Consider the following 20,705-nt stretch of genomic DNA (forward strand, 5'->3'; position numbering starts at 1 on the left):
TTGTGTCCTGCTTGTGGGTTCCCCATGGGCAGCTGGTTGGCCACTGTGTGAACAAAATGCTGGCCCAGATGGACCCTTGGTCCGATCCAACAGGGCTCTTCTTATGTTCTTAAGAGCAGCCTTCCCCAACCCGGTGCCCCAGATCTGTTGGATTACTACTCCCAGCAACCCCAGTCAGCCATGCTGGCTCGGGGATGCTGGGAGTTGTACTCCAACCCAAATGGAGGGCACCAGGTTAGGGAAGGCTATAGGAGAGGAACACAGGAGAGGCTTCTATATACCGAGTCAGACCGTTGGTCTATCTAGCTCAATGTTGTCTACAGTGCTTGGCAGAAGCTCTGTGGGGTTTCAGATTGGGGTCTTTTTCCAGCCCATCTGGAGATGCCTGGGATTGAACCTGGGACCTTTTGCATGCACAGGATGTGCTCTACGCCCCTTCCCCATTGGAAATAGCGATTGGCCCCGAAGTCACCCTGCAAACGTTGTGACTGAATAGGGATTGAAACCCAGGACTCCCTTGTATAAGTCCAACACCCTAACCACTATGGTACACTGTCTTGAACCTGCCGGTTCAGCCCTCCTTCCCTCTCCAGGAGGGAGAGCCCCACGAGGGGCTTGAACTGGGAGCTGCATGAGAGATGGAGCGCGCTCATCAGCTGGCTCCACCTGGGAAGACAAGAATGTGGAATGCAAAGTGTTGACAAAGGAGGTGTTGAAGGAGCAGTTTGGGGCAGGGGCGGGCGGGGGGAGGCAGTTTGACAAATGGCGTGGCAGGGCCTCACTATTTGAAGCATAAAGAGCAGTATGACAGGACCCACAAGGAAGGGAGTAAGGGAAGTAGACATATAGGGTGCTTCCAGAGGCTCTCTCTTTTATGGCTCTGTTGTCCTGCCTCATGCACAGAATTTTATGGGTGTGTCCAGATGATGTCATCTTCCACTCATATCCCTCCTGTGCCTTTCCTGCTTCTGCCTTTTTGTCTTACTGCAGAGAATCCATTAAAGGAGAAAAAGATGGAACAGCTGGCTGCACATGGTAGTGGTGGGAGCCCTCCATCTGGAAGCACCCATAGTTATTTTAGATTGCACTAGGACAAATGTAGTGTAGTCAGATGTTAGCCTTGGGCCAGGGACACCTGGGTTCAAATCCCCGCATAGTCATAAAGTTTGTAGGTGGCCTTCAGCAAGTCACTGTTCCTATGCCTAACGTACCCAATTGATATGCGAGGATAAATGGGATAGTGCCACTGAGTACACCATCCTTTGCTCACCCAGAGGATGGGTGAGATACAAATGTGTGAAACAGATATAGTTTCATTGCTGTTTCAGTGTTCATCATCAATTTCAGAGAATTCCAGAGTGTGTGTGTGTGTGTGTGTTCAAAAATGTAGGGTGCAATCCTATGCATGGTTAGACAGAAAAAATGGCCTACAACTCCCAGCATGTCCCAGCCAGCATGGCTGGCTGGGGCATGCTGGGAGTTGTAGGACATTTTTCCTATCTAACCATGCATAGGATTGCATCTTTAGTGTATTCAATAAACATCCCCAATAACAAGCTGATATTAACTAACAATGGCATTTTCCTGCCAACTCTGTTCAAATCTTAAGCAATGCGTTATTCACATTTGTAAACTTCTAGCCTATTCTTCCCCAACCTGGTGCCCTCCAAATGTGTTGGACTACAACTCCCAGCACCCCTAGCCAGTGGGGAATGCTGGGAGTTGTAGTCCAACACATCAGGTGGGTGCTCCAACTATTTTAATCCAGACTTTATCTAATTTACTCTCCCAGTGAGTCCCAACTTCCTACAGTTCAACAGTGTTTATTGTGTTTACCCTGAACAAAGCAGAACTATCACGTTACATTTTGCATCTGACAGGCAAAAGTTGATAGAACTTAAACAAACCCAACTGGCTTTTTTACCAAAACAAGACTGGATCCTTGGGGGAATTTTGAAAATAAATTAAACATTGAAGGAGCCAGGATGACTGACTGACTGCGGAATTTGGCTCTCAAACATGTAAATAAAAAAATAATAATCGTAGCACAGTTCTTCGCTGATTTTTGCAATACAGAAATTGCTGGAAGCAGACTGAGTTAACCGTGATTTGGATTTATAGAGGCAAAACAATAGGAAAGTATGAATTAAATAAAGCAGGCTTAATTTACACAGGGGACAAACAAAACTTTAGGAGATTACATGACCAAAAAAAGGAAAAAAGAAGAACTTACCATCATGTTTGTGCAGTCTTAGTTGTGGAAGTGAACAATTCAGTCCACAATTCAGTATCAGGAAGCATCAGCCCCCATGGAGTAAGTCTAGACACGTCACGTTCACACATCACCCTGGCTAGCTGTGAACAGCGGGAGAGAGCACCCACAGGCTCCCACTGAGCTAAACAACGCAGTGACAACTTCCTTGGCCCCCACCAAGTTGCCCTACCCCTCCCACTTAAAAAAAACAACCACCACATTTTCTTCCCTGGGTTGTAGTCTGTGACGTCTGAACCCAGATTGTGAGTTGTTGGGGGAGGGACAACTCAGACGTGTAACCCATGGTTTGTGCTTGGGTTACAAATCTGGCTTGTTCCTCCCCCAACAACCCACAATTCCAAGTTCAGACATCCCTGGGCTGTTTAGCTCATCAGGAGCAGTCGTTTGGCTGAGAACCAGTGTACTTGCTTACTTCCACTTCATTCTCAAAAACCCACAGTTTAACAAACCATGGGTTGTTGCAACATGGAAGTCCTAAGACAGAGATAGGCAGTGTGGCACCCATGGGCACCAGTGTACCCCTGGACACCTTTCTTGGCACCCATTAAGGTGCCCTAGTCCTCCCATTTAAAAAAACAGCAACACACATTTACTTACTGGCAGCTGAAATTGCTGTGAAATAGGTTTCTGTTGATGCTGAAAACTGTTGGTTCAAAGGAGTTGTCTTACCCCACCTCTGCCTTGTACTCAGTCTTTGGGGCAGGTTACTTGGCCTTTACCACACCTCCCATGACTGCCATTGTGGCATCCACAAACTTTTCTCAAATTGCTGAATGTGCCCATGGCCTAAAAAAGTTTACTTACTCCTGTCCTTGAGTGCTTTCAGATGGAGGCCTGCTAGCTACAGTGAGAAGGCCCCGTGCAGCTATTCTGTCTTTCTTAATGGAACTGCAGTAAGAGAAAAGATAGAAGAAACTCTGGGAAAACACTGGAGGGTTACAAGTTGAAGATTTTGATGTCTGGACCCCGCATAAAATTCTATGAATGAGGCAGGGTGATTGCACCATAAAAGCCTCATCTGGAAGCACCCCTCGTCCTTGGCCAGGAGCTGTTGCAGTCATGGGGCACTTTCAAGATGAGGCATTTATTGTCCAATTGCCCTGCCTCATTCATGGAATTTTACAGGGGGTCCAGATGCCATCATCTTGCATTTGTAACAATCCTGTATTTTCCCACCATTTTTTCCATCCTTTTTCATACCAGAAAAAAAATCCATTAAGGAGGAAAAGATGGAACAGTTGCACAATGCCTTTGGATTGGCAGTGCTAGGAGCCCTCCGTCTGGAAGCACCCATGGAGATAGGAAAAGCAAAGAGAGAAACAATGCCAGAGTACCTCATCTTCAGCTGAAAGCCATCATTGGCCATGTCTCTCTAAGGACTCAGACAGAGGTGTTCCTTTATTTGTGATGCAAGCACTATTTGCCAGTCTCTGGCAATTCAAGTGGCAACCTCATTCAATTTAATATCAGAAGTGCCAGTCAGGACTGCATTAGGTCTGAAACCCTCTCGGTTGCAGCAGAAGTGGTAGTATGTGGCACATTCACTCAGCTGGGTCATCCACTCACTATGAGAGTGGAAAGGAAGGCCCCAGTGTGCTAGGACTGTTTTGTGGACTGTTCCCCAAAATGTCGCCAGTAAACAAGTTTCTTGGTCAGCATCTTTGACAGGGAGCTTTGGCTGACCTGTGGTTAAATGAGAGAAACATATTCTCATGGGAAGGACCATAGTTCAGGTGCAGAGCACATACTTTGCATGCAGAAGTCCCAGGTTCAATCCCCCATGTCTCAAGTCAAAAGGGTGAGGGGAAGTATCACTGCCTGAAACCCTGGAGAGCAGGGATGCTAGAGAAATTCGACACAGATTAAAATTAGCTCGAATTTCTAAGAATCTGACCTGTGGAATCCGCTGCAGAGTGACCCCCTCAGGCCACGTGGAGTCTGTGGACTTTCGGATGATTATTTTTACTTTCCCGAAATTTATCCATATAAACTCATAGGAAAATATGTACATTTCTGCTGAAGAAATGTTGAATGGAATGGGGACAATACACTAAATCTTACGTACTGAGTTAAATTATGTAAATTTATATATTTTTCCGCATGACGAAAAAATATATATTCACATCCATCTGTGGGCGGATGATGGAACAAAAGGCACCTGACAATCCACAAAACACAGACAGAGCGGATTTTACACAGTCCATACATCCCTACTGGAGAGTCACCGTCTGTCAGAGTAGATAGGACTGTCAGAAGGACAAAACAGTGTGAGCTGGTCTAAGGCAGCTTTCTATGTTACATGAGAAACTGTTAACATTGCTGATGCATGGAACATGAAAGGATAATGATTAAGGACCAAATAAACCTTAAATCCGACTGATCCAAAATATATTTACCAGCCCAGGCTATGTTGAACTAGTGCTTCTAGAAGTGGAAGGTATGTAATATCATACCCTTCTCTGGAGATGTACAATTTATATCGGGTTGGATCCAAACGTAGTCATATTTAGGGTAGACTCACTGAAAATCCATGGGACTTAGGTTAGTTGTAACTAACCTAAGTCCCATTGATTTCAATGGGTTAACTTCATGTATGACTAACTAACCTAAGTCCCATTGATTTCAGTGGGTTAACTTCATGTATGACTAAGTCTGGATCCGAGCATTTGTGTTTAAATTAGTGAAATCACCAGTGAGAGGAAAGAACCATCAGTATATCCAGAGGCACTGATCTCACTGGCCAGCAATGGTTGACTTCACATGTACTGGGATACTAACAATGAAAACAGGCCCTGAAGCTTAGCCTGCTGAGTCGTGGCTTGGTTTAAGCCCCAAATGTACAACAACAAACCTGCTGCAGAAACTGACAGCACAATTGTATGTATGCTTACTTGGATGTAAGTCCCAATGAGTTCAGTGGGCCGAATCCCAAGTCAGTGTGCATAGGACTGCATTTTTATGGTTGCAATCCTAAACCCATTGAACACAGGGGGACTTATGTCAGAATAAATGTGCAAAGGATTGTACTGCAAAATGTCTGGACTTGTTTTAAGTCTAAAGCATTTGCAAAAGATGAGTTTGCTTAATGTATGATTGAAACATCTTATTTTTCATTTTGTTCCTTCAGGTATCATCTTGGGGGTTGTGTTTTTCCGTCTCAAACGCAAGAAGCAGAATGAACCAAAGGCATCCAGAGCAAATGCAGCTAATCCAACTGAACTACAAAACCTGACGTAATCCTTTTGCCAAAATGAATAATTCACTGGTTTTTTTAAAAAAAAAACTTTTATTTTGTTTGTTGCTCTTATCTCCAACCAGTTGAATTTCAGAAGTGTTTGCCACTAATCTACAAATGCATTTGTTCCCTTTCTTTCCCCACTCTTTCCATCAGAGAAGCAGACCCATATTTAGGGCATCATAATGCCCAAGTCATTTTGGCATGTGGGGGTGGGGCGGAAAACTGCATGGGATGTTCAATGCATGTAAGCATTTAATGTGCATGTTTTTTATTTAAATATCTTCCATGAGGACCCTGAATAGGATTTGGACTGTGATGTGTGAGGATCAAGGGTGCCAACGGAAGTTGCACTCCTGGAGTTAATATCAGCTTTTGAGGCAGAGATTTTTGCTAGGACTGTGGTGTGTAGGAAAGGGTTAATGACCCCTACCCACACACCACAGTCCCAATCTTGTTTCCCCCCTCCCTTGAACTAATATTGAAAGAATTTTTAAAATGCATGCTAAATACATGCATTTAACATCATGCGTAATTTGGCCCAAAGGCAGAACTTCAAAATGGTGCTCTCTGTGGTGGTGGTAAATGATGATGATGATGGGTTGGGTCCAGAACCTGCCTTCTGCAAGAGGAAGGGACTTTCTGTGAGAGGAAGAGCTCCACTTGTGGAAGGTTGCTCTGCCTGATTTTGGGGGATCCCCCTCCCACTCACACCACAGCTCACCCTATTCCGTCTACTGACTCTTTGTGTAACATTTTATCAGGTTGGAAGAGCTGCCCTGGGAAGGAGGGGCGGGTGGGTCTAGGGATGTACGGATGATGTAAAATCTGTTCTGACTGTGTTTCGCAAGTTGACAGGTGCCTTTTGTTCTGACATCAGCCCATCGATGTAATTTGATTTTTTTTTTGTTTAGTTTCCAATATTGTGCGAAGTCGCATGTGCAAAAATGCGCAGATCCCCCCAAATGCATTTTTTCACGCTTTAGCCTATGGGGGAAATGGGCATTTTCAACCAGTTTTAAATTATTTTGGGTGTTTTATGATGAAATTTGCACAAAATACCTGGAGGTTAGTAAAAATGGTCTGCAAGTCTGCGGAATCCACCCGACAGGGGAAAAGCTGGCCCATTGCAGAATCCGCACGTTGGATTCATAAAATTCTGAACTCATTTGGTTCTGTTACGGTTTTCTCTGACACCCCTAGGAAGGTCCAGTTCCATCAGCACAGTTGATCCAGTGTCAATCTGGATCCAGCCCAATACTATTAATAATTATAGTAATACTAATGCTACTAATAGTACTACTACTACTAATAAACATGCACTCCAATCCTAAACAGGTTTTCTTAGAGCATACTCCCCTAAGCATAAGCCTCATTGAACAGAGTGGGATTTACTTCTGAATAAACATCCATAGGATTGTGCTGTAAATCATGAATGATTTGCTGCCCTTTAAGTGTATGCTCAGATCTTCCGTCTCACTCTGCCTAATGGCAAGACAAGCCTTTGTACAGAAGCTATAGCTGAAAAGAAGCACAAATGAATCTCAGGAGTTCGATGGGAGCCTGCAAAGACCTGCCTGTGAGATTAGTCACTTTTCCCTCGATTCCCCTTAGTAAATTTGTTGTTGTTCAGTCGTGTCCGACTGTTAAAAGACAAACTTCACTTTTCCTTGGCTCTGTTTGTGCTGAAGATGACTGTATCCATTTGACACAAACTAAGCTATGAAAATGAATGAACATGTTTATCTGGAACTCCCATAACATCATACTGGTCCTCTGAGCCTAATTATGGACAAAGGTGAGATGTTTTGTTGGTTCGCTATCTTTTCCTAGTTCTCCATATCCAATCTATTCCTCCCCACTTCAACCACTGGACAAATGTGAAATATTTTCAACAGTGGAACTGTGACAATGCTTTTCATTAAGGTTTCTGAGAGGGGGAAAAGGAAATGATATTTTTTTTCTTGCTAGAGGATTTTACATGTGTATGAATGTAAGAGATCCACTGAGTTGAGAGAGAGAGAGAGAGAGAGAGTCCAGTAATTAAACACGTGCTTGTGATGTTAGTATACCCCTTGTCTCTTGTCTGTGCCATTTTATGACTAGTTTTGCTTTTTCAAATAAAAAAATAATCCCACTCTAGCATACATTTTCCTGCCATTCTTTTCATGTTTCAGTTTAACTGAATCCTTTAAAAGTTGTGTGTTTTTCCTCTCCACTGCTGAGTTTTGTTTTATTTTTAACGGGGAGAGCAATACAGCTGTCCTGCAACACCACCCACAGTCACAAAGCTATCCATTAAATCAGTGGAGGATGGTAGCTCTGATATCAGTGGGGCAGTGAATCTGCTCTGGGTTTCAGTCAGAACCAGTCAGAACTCCTTTAGAATTCTGACTGAAGCCCAGAGCGGATGCACTGCCCCACTGACATTGGAGCCACCAGCTTACACTGCATTAAAGGTAGACTTCATGCTGTTATTTTGTTTCTGCATCGAGACTTGGGAACATAGAATGCTGCCTTGTACAGAGTCAACCCAAAGGTCCATCTAGCTTGCTATTCCCTGACTGGCAGCAGTTCTCTGGGGTTTCAGTCAAGGGTCTTTCCCAGCCCTATCTGGAGATGCTGGGGATTGAACTTGGGACCTTCCGCATGCAGAGCAGGTGCTCTACCACTCAGCTGGGGTCCTTCTCGACTTAGGGGATCTTACACAAAGTCTAAAATGTGGCTGGCAGCAGCATTTGCTGCCAATCATCTTGATGATGTTTAAGAGGAATGCACTTGACCCAACCCAGCAGGGATATTTGGACAGGGATATTTATCTGTGGATAGGATGCCCATCCATGTTGCAATGTTTACTGTGATGTGTCTACTGTTCATCCCCTTGTAGGGCCTGTAGTTACGCATGACATATATGAATGGATATTTTAGGGCTATTCGACAGAAATTAAACTGGAACAACAGGTTAAATCCAAGTTCATTCATGCTGGATATCTACTAATGCGATGGGACTTTCTCCTTCCCCCTGCAGCCCTCTGTGTCACCTGAAAATCTGCTCTGGAGGGTTACCCAGTCCTCTGGAGCAGATTTGGGGGGTGCTGCGGGGGGGACGGGGACTGCCCTCCTACCGGTTCAGCTGATGGAACTGCTTCTGTCAGTGGAATGATACCATTGGATATAACCCAATGTTCAAGGATGGATCACATCCACTCAGCCAATAATTCCCTTCTTATGGTAGAGGCCCCAAGGCACTGTCTGAAGATACATGATGCAGCAACCTTGCTGCTGCTAAGCAGGGCTGAGTCTGACGAGTTCTTGGATGGGAGACCCTTGGCCCTGGGAACCCCATGCATGCCACCTTGAGTTTTGCCGTAGAAGGAAGGTGGGATATAAATATAATGAAATACATAAAACAGGGCAGGAACATCCACCACTCACATACTGTGACCTGTGATTGGCATGGAGACTTTTCTACATGGGAGCCCAATTCACATCTTTCTTGAGGGGAACTGAGCCTCCGCACATACAGGCACATACTTGTGGAACGCCCAACCTATACATCTGGAGTGGGCAGACTTTAGGCTCTCAGGATCTACCTTGTATTTTTTGCCAGAACCCCGAGATCCACCAGCTGGAGCCCGGTGCAAAAGACATAGACTTAGAATTCTTCAATTATGAGACCAGGAATTAGTTTTGAGTACCAAAACTGAACTGACCTCACGGTCCTTCAACGTAAAAAATCCACTCCTGGTTTGTTCCCTCTTGCAAGCTTTCTTCATTTCAGTAGTATAATTTATGGGGAGGGGCAGTCATTCTGTTGTTACTACGGTTAAATACCTGGGAGTCAGAATCCTTGCTGAACTGCTGCACGCCACTAGGGATGGCGGAGAATTTCTCCACGAATCTCCGGGAGGCTGAATGCCAATGCATTCGGCCCCCCGAAATTGCTGGAGAAATTCTCCGCCGCCCCCCCCGGAATGGGACTTACCTCTGTCGAATGTCCCTGGCGCTGGCGGCTCCCGGCGGTGGGGTGGTGGCGGCCGGTCTTCCGACTGGCTGCCACCGCCACCATTTCCCAGTAAAACAACAACAACAACAACAAACATGATAGGCTACGTAAAGATTTATGTAGCCTATTACGGCTAAATTTTCAAAAAACACCGTGATAGGCTACGTAAATCCTTACGTAGCCTATCACGGCTGACTTTGGGGGGGGGGGGAAGCGCGTATGCAAATGGCGGCGCCCATGGGCACCGCCATTTGCATACGCGCTCCCCCCCCCCCCAAAGTCAGCCGTGATAGGCTACGTAAGGATTTACGTAGCCTATCACGCAGCTGACTGCAGGGACGCAAACGGCGGCGGCTACGGCCGCCTCCATTTGCATCCCGGCTGGCCAGGAGGATTTGCGGCCGGAGGGATGGGGCACCTGCCCCCCGGCCAGAATTTCGGCCGGAGGGACGGGGCGCCTGCCCCCCGCCAGAATTTCGGTGGGGAGGAACAGAGCGCCTCCCCCCCACCGCGAAGCAAGCTGCGGGACCAGGTAAGTGACTTTCATACACGCCACTCAGAGATCTGCCAGTGGATCCTGATCTACCTTCCTCCCACTCCTCCTGTGCATGGTGGTGGAGATGTATGCACCCACTCCTCCACCATGAGATAATATGAGGATCATTGGCTGGATTAGTGTATGCACCAGCCCTGGGACAACAGACTACATTCGCAAGGGTTCTTGAATACAAGAGTGCTTGGGCTTTATCCCCAAAGGGAATGATGGAATCTGCAATATGGCCAGTTTATAGATTTAGAATGAATAACAACCCTTGAAGGAAAGTTTAAGTGTAAGAAATCCGGTCTCACTATAGAGTGCTGGAGTACATGTCCCATGAAGTCCGCTTTTATGCCTGTGATGGTATTTTTTAAAACTTTAGCTATTTTCTAATTTTAGCTTCACTATAGATTTTCTGCCAAGGATAATATTATAACATAGCAGACCCGCTGATGGACTCATCTGAGAATGTGTCCCATGACTCTGTTTCTTAGATGGCTTCTCCTTTAAGTTTCCTTTATTAGGCACAAAGTCAGTGGGGAATGTTTGCACCAGTTCTGCTGCAATTTGCATCATTCCTCTTTGAGCTTTAACTATGAGCTGTAGAATTCATGGTACATGTGTAGATTAACCTGCTGCTTCTTCACTGTAAACTTTTGGTAAAGATATGCAAGCAATTTTGTATCTGACTTGTAAAATAAAAACTGTATAGCTGTAGCTAAAAGGGGAGGGGGTGGAAATGTGTATTTGGTAACGTACAGCGCATCACTGCTATTCATAGATTGTTGACCATAAAATAACCTATTAATAAATGTGCCAACCTTAAGCAGATGGGACAAGCTGGGCAGAACTATGTGCACTCTGGCCTGGAAAAAAAAGTCACCCAGACTCTGCAGAAAGGAAAGCTGAAGTCAGTGACCTGCATAAAGCATACATAAATAAAAATTGTGTATATTTTGATGAAGAGGAGGATTAATTTCTATACCACCCATTAGCTGACATTCTCTGGGCAATTTAAAAAAATTGCAACCCAGAAATATGAGACAATAACAGCATAAATTAAAATCTATAACATACAAAATTTAAAAGTTACAGCAAGATATTGGAACTGATGAAAACAACTGACACAAATGCCCCATCATATGCCATCAAATGCCTGGGAGTAGAGGACAGCCTTAACCTTAACCAGAATGATGACAATGCTGGCACCAGGCAGACCTCATAGCTGGGCTACCAGCCAAAAATGGTAGAAGGCACTCTGTGCCACTGAGGCCACCTGAGCTCCAGGAGAACCCCCAAGCTATGAATCTGCTCTTTCAGGAGGAGTGAAAACCCATTCTCCTTCTGCTTGATATCATGTGCAGTTCAGTCCTACCTCCTGCTCATTGAAAACATCACCCATCTCCCCTTTCTCCCAGGATCTGAGAGACTGCTCGCAGTACATCCTTAAGGACTAGAGACTTATTTGAAAATACGAGATTGCTGAATTCTATGCCCTGTACCCATGGCTTCAGCATGGTGCAATATGAAGATCATACATCTATTTAAACAGGTCTTGAAAAAGTAGGAAAATCTGACATTCTGTCACTTCAGCTGCTGGCATTTTGTGAGCAAAAAGGTACCGTGAAGAGGTGATTTAGGTTACAATCCTATACCCCTTTACATTAAACTCAGTGGAATTTACTTCTGAATGGACATGTATAGGATTACACTGTCAAAGCGACTGTGAAATAATATCACACATTCTAATCCCTATTGCTAACACTGAAACCAAAACAAAAACATTATGGGTTATTCCATCCAGAATATATCAGGGCTACTTAATTGTAGTCATTTGCTGTATTTTTGGAAAATGAATAGTCTCGTTTTCTTCAAAAGAAACTGGAGTGGCTTGCAACCAAATAAAAACATATTATAACCAATGAAAATATGTTTACAATAAAACAGTAAAGGAAACAACAGCATAAAACAGGAAAAATAATAATTCATCAAAAAGTAAAGCAACAGCAGAGCAAAGGGTGGGGTTGGGGGGACAGCCCCAACACAAAAAGCAAAAGAGAACATTAAAAAACACACACCAAAGCAACCCTGGCCAGAAGCCTCTCTGAAAAGCCAGATTTTTTTTTGTTACTCAGAAGTAAACATGGAGGTGGGGGATCCATATTGGAATGGCTGCATGCTGGAAGTAGTCCATATTGGGGCAGCTGCATGCTTTCACCATCAGTGACCTACCTGAGCCGTTGTTAGAGATAGTAAAAAAGCCAATCAAATTGGCGCCGATTTTTTTTTTTTTACTGTCTCTGTCATGCAGGGTGGGGAAATCCAGGGGTACAGTGGCTGGGAAGGGAAGGGTGGAATGCCCCATTCCCATGCACTTTGATCCCAGTCTGGATCAGTTCCCCCATGCTTCCTTTTATGTAAACAAAAACCACATATGGAGCTGCAGCCTGTGTGCTTAATGTAATGCAAAGTTTGACTTGCAAGGTGCTTGGCATTGGGGCTAGTCAGCAGGGTTAGCATCAAGGGTAGGTGGACCTATCCTTTTTGGCTACATAACCTCTAGGTGGCACTGTGGTATAGCGGAATACCGCAAATACACAAGAGGGAACTGCATTTTCTCTTGCTTTCACAATTAAATACCATATTTTTCCTGCTCTAAAAGAATTCATGGAAAGTGCTGATTAAACGCAGAAGTGAAACTGGACAGTCTTGACAGCATCTAAAGAACCTATAAACAACGAAGAACAGGGAATGACGAGCACACGATAAATGACTTGTGTAGAAAAGCTGATAAATAGAGTTGGATCCAGTCCATGAGGTTGACTCCTGCAGTAACCTCTTCAGTTATTGGGGCAGACTTTCCTAACCAGCACATAGCTTTGCAGTCCATATAGGTTGAAGCCACAGGAGATTAGTAGGCTGAGGGACAGTGTTATACGCCTGCCCCCTCCCTCTGCTGTGTGGCAGTCTCCCCCTCCCAAGGGGTACTGTGTCCAGTTCTGGGCACCACACTTTAAGGGTGCAGACAAACTGGAGAGGGTTCAGAGGAGGGCAACAAAGATGATCAGGGGACTGGAAACAAAGCCCTATGAAGAGAGCCTGAAAGAACTGGGCATGTTGAGCCTTGAGAAGAGAAGACTGGAAGAGAGAAAGGCCAGGATCTCTTCTCCATCATCCCAGAGTGCAGGACATGGAATAATGGGCTCAAATTACAGGAAGCCAGATTCCGGCTGAACATCAGGAAAAACATCCAGACTGTCAGAGCAATACGACAATGGAACCAATTCCCTAGGGAGGTGGTGGGCTCTCCCAGACTGGAGGCGTTCAAGAGGAGGCTGGACAGCCATCTGCCAGGGATGCTCTGACTTGGATTCCTGCATTGAGCAGGGGGTTGGGCTCGATGGTCTTGTAGGCCCCTTGCAGCCCTACTATTCTGTGATTCTATGAATGGAGCAGACAGACTCCTTCCTTAGGGGGCTATCAAGGTGCATCATGGCAGCTGTGCCTTCACTCAGATGAAGCAGGCACAATGTCTCCAACTCTGCCAGCTTTGCTTGAACTCTTTGCTGTATCAAACTAAGGGCTTTTATCCAGCCTGTGTGAAGCTGAGTCCATTCACGAGTAGGAAATAAAAGGAAACCATGGCACTATAATATCTTTTTAAAAAATTAGGCTTTGTTGCCTGCTCCACTTACTGGCTATGCTTGTACATAATCACAGTCTCCTAAATTTTATCAGTTTACTGCTGTTTAGATGGCTGTTTCTATCAAATCATTTGAAAGCTCTTCCTTCCTTCCTTCCTTCCTTCCTTCCTTTCTTTCTTTTCTTTCTTTCTTCCTCAGTCCTTTCACAATCTGCTGCAGTGCTTCCCTCAGCTGGCTTGTAAACCATTCAAAGGGTGACAGTAATTTTCATGGTCACAGACAGAGCCTAATAAAATTATCTGTTCTCTCTCTTGTTCTCATTGCCAGATAATTCTTACCGTCTAGTTGGATATCTTCATTTTCCCACAGCTGTCTTTATCATTTCACTTCAGAAACCATGAGAAGCACAAGGCAATAGTCGAGCTATTTACCCTCCCCCAAGGCGGAATTCTTTCCAAATGGCTGGAAAGACTTATTTGTATAAGTATTATCAAAGAACTGCAGACTCCAAAAGAGAAACAAAAGAATGCCCTGACAGAGCAAATTAAAACAAAGGGGGAAATTAGAGACAGATCATTTTAAGGCCCAGTTTGAAAGCTGGAAGACAGAGACTGTGATCCTATATGCACTTACTTGGGAGTAAGCCCCATTGAAGACAGAGGGACTTACTTCCAAGTAAATGTGCATGGAGGAATTTGCTATAAGAAGCAGTAAACTGTACAATCCTGTTCATGGCTCCTCAGAAGTATCATTGAGTTAAATGGGTCTTATTCCTAGGTTAAATGGCCATAGAAATGCAGCCTAAAACAGCCAAAGAGTCTTGTGGTGCTCTGCTCCCTATCCTCTCCCTCCTCATATGAGGACTAACCCTGGGAAAGGGGAGTAGGGTGCAGGTGGATGAGGGTTCCTGAGATGACAGGAGGGCCCCTCTCGCCAACGACACTCTCTGAGCATCTTCTCCCACAGAGGGTGATGCAGCTGGATTACAGCACAGCACGCTGCCTGTTCTTGTCAGAAAGAGTCTGTCGGAGCTGAGTCACAGGCAGCTGCCAGAGGTGAGCCAGGAGTAGGAAACCAGGGGTTGGCCCGGAGAGCCAAGAGACAAACAGCAAAGCCTGGCGTCAGAGACACAGGACACAAAACCAGAGCCAGGAAAATTTTGTTGTTCAAGCAAGGTTCCAGCCCAAACAGGAAGTCCTTGTAGTCCTTCTTTTCCAGGGTGGGGGCAATGGCCAATCTAGATGGATGGGGCTAGTCCAGAGCCTGAGACTAGTGGCAAAAAGAGGTTCTAAGGTCAAGTAGTTCTGATAGCACACCCAGCACCCTTTCACCCTGTACTGAAAACAGAAGCTTCCTGCTTCCTCGTTCAAGTTCTAGCAGCTTCTGATACAACCATTGGCTTGGATCCGGACTTAGGGCTTCTCTATACCAGGCTTTTTATCCCTCAACTTTACCAGGGCTTCTGCTTCTGGTTTCTTTGCGGGATTAAGATTGGTTCCTTCACACACACACTTCCTCTCTTTTTTCCTGGGGGTTGCCTTTATCTGCAAGTTCTCTATGTTCCATTATACAGCCACTAGATGGCGCTGTTGTTATACTGCAACTCCCTCTTTACATGGACAAATTCAATTCACCTATTTTATTACTTCATTATCTCTGTTTCAAGTAAAGCCTTGGAAATGGTCGGAAAGCATGGGAGAGGCACTGGAGGTTGATGATGCCATGTAAAGGACCTGCAAACTTCCATGAGTAACCAATCTCAGTAGCAGGATAAAAGCCCTGCATGGAGAACCCTTACCCATTCTTAGAGTAAGTTAGCCATAATTAACTTGTCCCATGGATTTCAATGGCTTTACTCTAAGCATGACTAAGTTTGGATCCAGCCTATTTGAGTCTTCTTAAAACTTTGTGCACTGCCTGACATGAAGCAGAAGATACTTCCTCCCCAACATACCCTAACAAGGAATCATAATCTTCTTTATAAGACTGCGATTCCCAGTTTTCCTCAGAAGAAGCCATGCCATTAAACTGGTTCACCAAGGCCTGTTGTAATGTAAGATGTAGCTTGAGAGCTGGGCCACCCCCAAGGGTTACCATGGTTTCTAGCAGTGGAGGCTGGTGGCTCTGATATCAGTGGGGCAGTGAATCTACTCCAGGTTTCAGTCAGAACCAATTAGAACTCTAAAGGAGCTATTGCACTTTGGATAGCTCCTTTAGAGTTCTGACTGGTTCTGACCAAAACCCAGAGCAGATTTACCACCCTATTGACATTGGAGCTACCAGCCTCCACTGGTTTCTAGGGAGATCTGTAAAGGCACCGGAAATCCTCATCACGATGGTGTTTGTAACAAGAAATAACAATTGATTGATATGCTATTGATGGCCTGTCAGTGTATTTAGGGTTAATTATTATAGTGTGACACTGAACACAAAACAAACTGTGGAATGTGAATGAAAAGAGGCAAGGAGGATGGGATTAAGTATCATCTCAGGCCCATCTGCTCCATCATTCCACCCATGATAAGAAGGATTTGCTTTGTTTATAAACCAAGCTCTGTTTTTGAAGTTGAAGTTTGGGTAATGCTTAACTCCAAAGGAAACAGAGGGTTGTTGCTTTTTAAAACAAACTCCCCTGCTTACAAAGTCTAAGGTCTAAAGTCTAAGTCTTACATAGAAATGTTACTTAAAACACACACCCCAAAACAAACCACGCTGTCAAATGTGTGGCAAAGTTGACAGAACATTTAACTAAGGCAAGCAATGCAGTCTTCTTCCTTAAACATTTGCTGGGGTGGGAAGGAAGGATCCAGAGACCATGCTTCCCAGTATTTAAGGCTGGGTGCTCACAGAAGGTGGCCATGGGTCCCAAGGTCAGCCTAAGACGTTTTGCTGCCTGGGGCACAGAACAGTATGCCTCCTCCTCCTCCCTCACCCCCTGTCCAAGAACAGAAGCTGACTAGACTGGCAGTTGAATCTTAGTACTAGCAACAGAACAGCATCTTCCACCATACTTCAGAGCCCCAGGCTAGCTTAGAGGGAATGCTCTTTTTTTCTTTTTAATTTATTGTTATATTTATAGCCCACTGGTTCCTCCAAGGAAAAGCATGTTTGATTTGTCAAACATTATCTGCATGGGGGCTGAGATCTAGAGATGGTCTCTATGGTATGTGGTTCCCAGGACTCAAATGGCTCTAAAGGTAAAAAAAAAAACAAAACCCACTAGCATCTTGCATTGGGCAAGGGTAAAAAAAAGAAAAAAGGGAGGGGGGAGAAGAAGCATAGGTAGAATGCACTCATACTTCACAGTTCCTAAGGCAGTTCATTGGAACCTCGCTTGGTCGCTTAAATGCATTTAAGGAATTGGGCTTTAATGTGTGCCATTTTAATTGAGGGGGAATCTCAGCCTCATCCACCACAATGGGAGTTACTTCTGAGGAGACACTAATGGGTTTGTTGTGGGAAAGAGAGCAAAACCAGCCCCCATTTTAACGCACAGGATCTCTATATGGAAGCTGTGAATGAGTTACGTCCTAAGGCAATGGACCGAAGCCTCAAGATTAGATATGTGCCGTGTCAATTGAGTGGCTTCTCTGTAATTTCTGTGGTCTTTGACAGGGCAAGCCTCATTCAGCACAATGGGAGAAAATACCCCTTGACTGGGGTCATGGGCTGTGTTCTAGTGCTTATTTTCAATTATGTTTTAAAAGTTGGTCCCATGGCATCCTGCTCCAAAACTGTGATGAAACGTCCGGAAAACAGGGAGGGAAAGGGTTGGGTCACTGAGGTCAGAGTGACACACCCACAAAGGCTGAGCTACATGCCCCATGGGCAGGACTATGATACCGGACCCAGTGCAAATGTGGAAACAGGTCAGTAATGGAACTGCGGTAAGCTGGAAAAGTCGGACTATAAGCAGTCTCAGAAGAAGCAGGTTTTCCGCAGTAAAATGCGGGGCTGGGGCTGAATGGTCATGACATCATGGAAACACAGAGACCTCACTGTGCAGCCAGGTTGGAGTAAATCGCTGGTGGAAACACAGCCCTGATTACACCCACCCCCATCCCCTGCACACCCTCGGTGCAGGGCCTGAAAAAAAGAAGAAGCCTCCACTGGTTTCCCCTCTCTTTAGCCTCTCCGCGGGAGATGCCACAAATTTAGGAAAACAAGCACTGGGTGAGGAAATGAGTGTGCACAGCCCTAACCACACACAGTGGTTCAGTCCAGATTGGACTCCATGCACTTATTTGTAAGTGGGGAAAAAGGGAGGCTAAACTGCATGCTGTGCATTTAACGTATCATGTCGTTTAGCCCTAAGAGTAGGGCTTGGCCCAGAGACACTGCTAGGATCTTGGGTATCTGGTCTGGAAAAGACCTTAGTCCTGAGATCTTGAGGAACTGCTGCCAGTCACAGTACTCGGCCAAAGGGACCAGTGTCCTTAGGGCCAAAGTAAAAGTTTTGCTTATCACGTACAGCAGACCTAGTCATGATTGGCTTACTAACCTCCGTGTAAGCACCTGTGCCCCCTATTTGGATCAGGACCATGGTGATTTTTTTTGGGGGGGAGGCTAAGCTTTTCCCCATCCAATTTTTATGCTGAAATTTTTTAAAAAATCTCAATTGGAATCATTTAATTTCATTTATTATATTTCTATACTGCCCCACAGCCAAAGCTCTCTGGGTGGTTTACAAAAATTTAAATATCATTAAAATACATTATATAAAGTATAAAACCATTCACATAATGACATAGAACAAATAGCACACACAACAGTAGCATATATCTAAAACAATTTAGAACTATCAGCCAGAGACAATCAAAAAGCCTCCTTATACGCCGCCAAATGCCTGAGAATGTTAGGCTCTACACCAGCCTAAAATCCTGCATTTAAAATGGGGCTTTCTTCTGTTTTAAATGCAGGATCACAACAGACTCCCTTTACACGCGTTTCCTTTCCCCCCTCCCTTTTCCCCGTTCTCCCTGTACCTGAGTCTTCCATATCTTTCATTGATCTCGCTCCTCTTCTTACAGCTTTTCCTTTTTCACAGAGGGAACTCAAGCTGAACACAAGCCGGGTAATTTTATTAGCTATAATAGATCATTTCCCTGGAAAAGACCCTGATGCTGGGAAAGACTGAAGGCAAAAGGAGAAGGGGACGGCAGAGGATGAGATGGCTAGATAGCATCACGGATGCAATGAATATGAACTTGAGCACGCTCCAGGAGAGAGCGCAGGACAGGAAGGCCTGGCGTGCTATGGTCCATGGGGTCACGAAGAGTCGGACACGACTGAACGACTGAACAACAACAACAGTAATAGATCATTATATCTGATCTAATTAAAAACAGAATAAAGGGTATTTAGTGTGGAAGACGCCCTGGAGGTTCAAGATGTCATCTAAAGGGCCCGCAAACTTCCATCTCAATAGCAGGATAAAAGCTCCATGTGAAGAAGCTCTGAGAGAAGAGTGCAGTTTTAACCTGGCACCGAAAAGATGACAATGTTGGCACCAGGCGGGCCTCGTCAGGGAAATTATTCCACAAATTGGGGGCCACCACAGAGAAGGCCCTCTCCCGTGTTGCCATCCTCCAAGGAGGGCAGCAACAATCCATGGAGGTTTTTCCTTCTTTTTAAAAGAAGTCTCCCCTCCCAAATTGCCATCGCCATGATCCAAATTGGGGCCATGCAGTCTAACACAGAGCAGAACATTTAGTTTGGTCCTTGCTCCACTCCATGTAAAAAGCTGGTTCATATATTAAACTGCAGTGTTTTAGATGTGGCCAGTTACACTCATCACTTCCCACAAGGTGATATTCTGGGCACAGCATCTACCCTGCCCAGTGGCACAGCTGCCTTCCACTACGTCCTTATAATTTCTTGGCATCAAAACATAGCTTGAGTAGCTTCATGTTTCTGTCTTTACATCTGTTTTTATCTTCCCTTTGGATGTCACTCCCAGAACCACAAAAGGAACCTAACGAAAGCCAACGGAAAGTCATTTGAATGCTAATTTAATATATTCTGCTCATGGCTGGATTTATTTAAGGAAATGAGCACAGGAGTTATAAAAGAGGAAGAGTTTTGAACCGGATGATGCAAGCAGTGATTCATTTGCTCTGCCTGAGATGCAAAAGAAATTTTTTGGACTTCATTATGATTGCTGGTGAATGCCAATGCAAAACGACAAAGGGCATTTTCATGGACACCCCCGCCCCCTCCAAGAAGGAAGCTTTTATTACACCAGGAGATAAATTTGTGAGGAGCAGATACAGGCCATCCCTCCTGACAACAGAAGACTCAATGTTCAGGACAGCAGCTATGAAAATGAAGCAGAACGTGCTGTGCCAAAGCAATCAACGGGGCATGTGTCACCTGCTATGTGACAATGAAGCACGATCCGTCTTCCGACTTTTGTCTCCAAAACAGTCCAAGCAGACATCCAGATTGCTCCAGTTTGAGAGCTGGGTGTGTTGCTGCTACAGTCTGAATGCCCATGCAGTGGGTGCCTCACCTTTTTCTGATCCAGATGGCTGACAGTAACATTGCTTTGGCAGTACGTGCTTGCTATGCATACGTCTTTAAAAGTCTGAAAGTCTACTTGGTTTTTTCTTCTTCCCTCCCCTTCCCTTTTTCCTTCTGTGTTGTGTCTGTTTAGATAGTAAGCCTACAGGTTGGGTCTGTCTTTTTTAATGATTTGTTCCATGAGCCTTTTTTGCCTCAGGAGTGGGATAAAATTACTTTAAATACATAAATGTTCACCATGGTGAACACTGTGAAGCACAAAGGGAAGGTGTGCACCAGTAAATATGCAAGGGACAATTGGGACATGCACCAAGGATGGGAATTGCAGCCGACTGCAAATCATAAGTACATGTAGAAAGTATGTCACTATGCGGTTTACAGTCATGTATCTCTCCTTCACTTTTTATGGTGTTCAGAAGAAGAAAGGCATTGATCCCCTGGAAAACATGTCTGCTGTGAAATGTTTGGATAGGTCCTGAGTTTTA

The 20,705-nt window shown here is 44.8% G+C and overlaps 2 protein-coding genes across 3 annotated transcripts in view; one reads left to right on the forward strand and one right to left on the reverse strand.

The window, feature by feature from the left end:
* The window catches only part of CDH17 (cadherin 17), a 52,254-nt gene extending 44,601 nt beyond the window's left edge, over positions 1-7,653 (forward strand). For both annotated transcript variants that reach the window (XM_084849127.1, XM_084849128.1), the window contains exon 18: positions 5,403-7,653. In XM_084849127.1, the coding sequence (XP_084705253.1) occupies positions 5,403-5,512 (110 nt within the window). In that variant the 3' untranslated portion in view covers positions 5,513-7,653. The remainder of the gene's footprint in view (positions 1-5,402) is intronic.
* Positions 1-20,705, reverse strand: part of PDP1 (pyruvate dehydrogenase phosphatase catalytic subunit 1) — a 163,114-nt gene that overhangs the window by 74,874 nt on the left and 67,535 nt on the right. The gene's annotated exons all lie outside the window — the stretch shown is intronic.

This window comes from Heloderma suspectum, chromosome 4 (assembly GCF_057233095.1).
Source record: "Heloderma suspectum isolate Gila_16-S chromosome 4, 16-S_ref, whole genome shotgun sequence".
Classification (NCBI taxonomy): domain Eukaryota; kingdom Metazoa; phylum Chordata; class Lepidosauria; order Squamata; family Helodermatidae; genus Heloderma; species Heloderma suspectum.